This window comes from Cyprinodon variegatus, unplaced genomic scaffold, assembly GCF_000732505.1.
Source record: "Cyprinodon variegatus isolate N-32 unplaced genomic scaffold, C_variegatus-1.0 Scaffold362, whole genome shotgun sequence".
Lineage (NCBI taxonomy): Eukaryota > Metazoa > Chordata > Actinopteri > Cyprinodontiformes > Cyprinodontidae > Cyprinodon > Cyprinodon variegatus.
Window position 1 is genome coordinate 399,650 of NW_015150815.1, and position 1,204 is coordinate 400,853.

Below are 1,204 nucleotides of genomic sequence, written 5' to 3' on the forward strand. Positions count from 1 at the left end.
TTTTAATCTAAAAAAGCATGCAATATTTTCCTTCTCTTACACAGTTATACTCAACTTTCTCTTAATCTATTGGTCTGTCTATTTCTGTGGTTGTAATGTGACAAAATATGGAAAGGTCAAGTAGTAGAAATGCCGCTTCAAGGTAATATGTTAAAAAATCTGATACAAATAGGGCTAAAAACATATATTTTTTTTCTGTGTTCAAAAGAAATTTGGGTTTACTGTTTACAACACAGTGAAACACTATGATTCTGGAAACTTGCCAGTAGGTTTTAAACTGGGAAATCAAAAGGCTGACAATATGTTTCACTGTGATCGCAGGCTTCAACCAAGAGGTTACCATTATGAGAGCAAATGGCTTTGAAGGCCCATTTCCAAGGATAGAGCATCAAGCTGCCATGGTGAGTAATGCATGTTCATTAGTTCACATTCAACATTTTTATCATTAAACTGACAGTTTAAATATATGACATGCTTATAGATTTTGTTAAAGAGAATCCGATTTCATGCAAAATGAAAGGACAAAAATTTGTATTTTTTCCTTACCCCATAAGACTTTAGCAAAGACGTGAAAGACTTGACAACCATAGTGCTGTGAAAATGACGTGACTCTGGGTGCTGTTCAGTTAGGAAAACGTGTGGCACGATTGTTTTCTGCTTCTACTGTTGAGAGTTGACTGAGCACAGAACACCCAGACCCCTAACAGGAAAATATCTCTCTTTACATTATCACATTTCGGTGTGTAACAAAGATTGCATGTTATGGATGAATGAACTCTGTGTGCTTCGTTTATGTTGACTTTGTTGGAAAAACAGCTTAAACCCACATGATGTAAGCTACACATACTGTAGAAATGGAAGCATAAACAGAACAATTCAATTAAATTCAGTTTATTTATATAGCGCGGATTCACAACACGTCAATTTAAGGGACTTTACAGAGACAATTCAACCAGATCATAGAGTCAAATTGATTCAAAGTTTTCTATCTAAGGAAAACCAGTTGATTGCATCGACTCATTGACTCGATGGCAATCCCTCACTCCAAATATGCTTGTAGCGACAGTGGAGAGGAAAACTCCCTTTTTACAGGAAGAAACCTCCAGCAGAACCAGGTTTATTGTGAGCGGCCATCTGCCGAGGCCGACTGGTGTTCTAGAAGATAGAAGCAGCTGTTTTAAAAGAAGCTATTTGTTAGGTAGAG

General features: G+C 36.9%; 1 protein-coding gene across 3 annotated transcripts in view; it reads left to right on the forward strand.

The window, feature by feature from the left end:
* LOC107092014 (A-kinase anchor protein 2-like) overlaps positions 1–1,204 on the forward strand; it is a 102,448-nt gene that overhangs the window by 56,024 nt on the left and 45,220 nt on the right. For all 3 annotated transcript variants that reach the window (XM_015386280.1, XM_015386281.1, XM_015386282.1), the window contains one exon: positions 322–401. In XM_015386280.1, the coding sequence (XP_015241766.1) occupies positions 322–401 (80 nt within the window). The remainder of the gene's footprint in view (positions 1–321; positions 402–1,204) is intronic.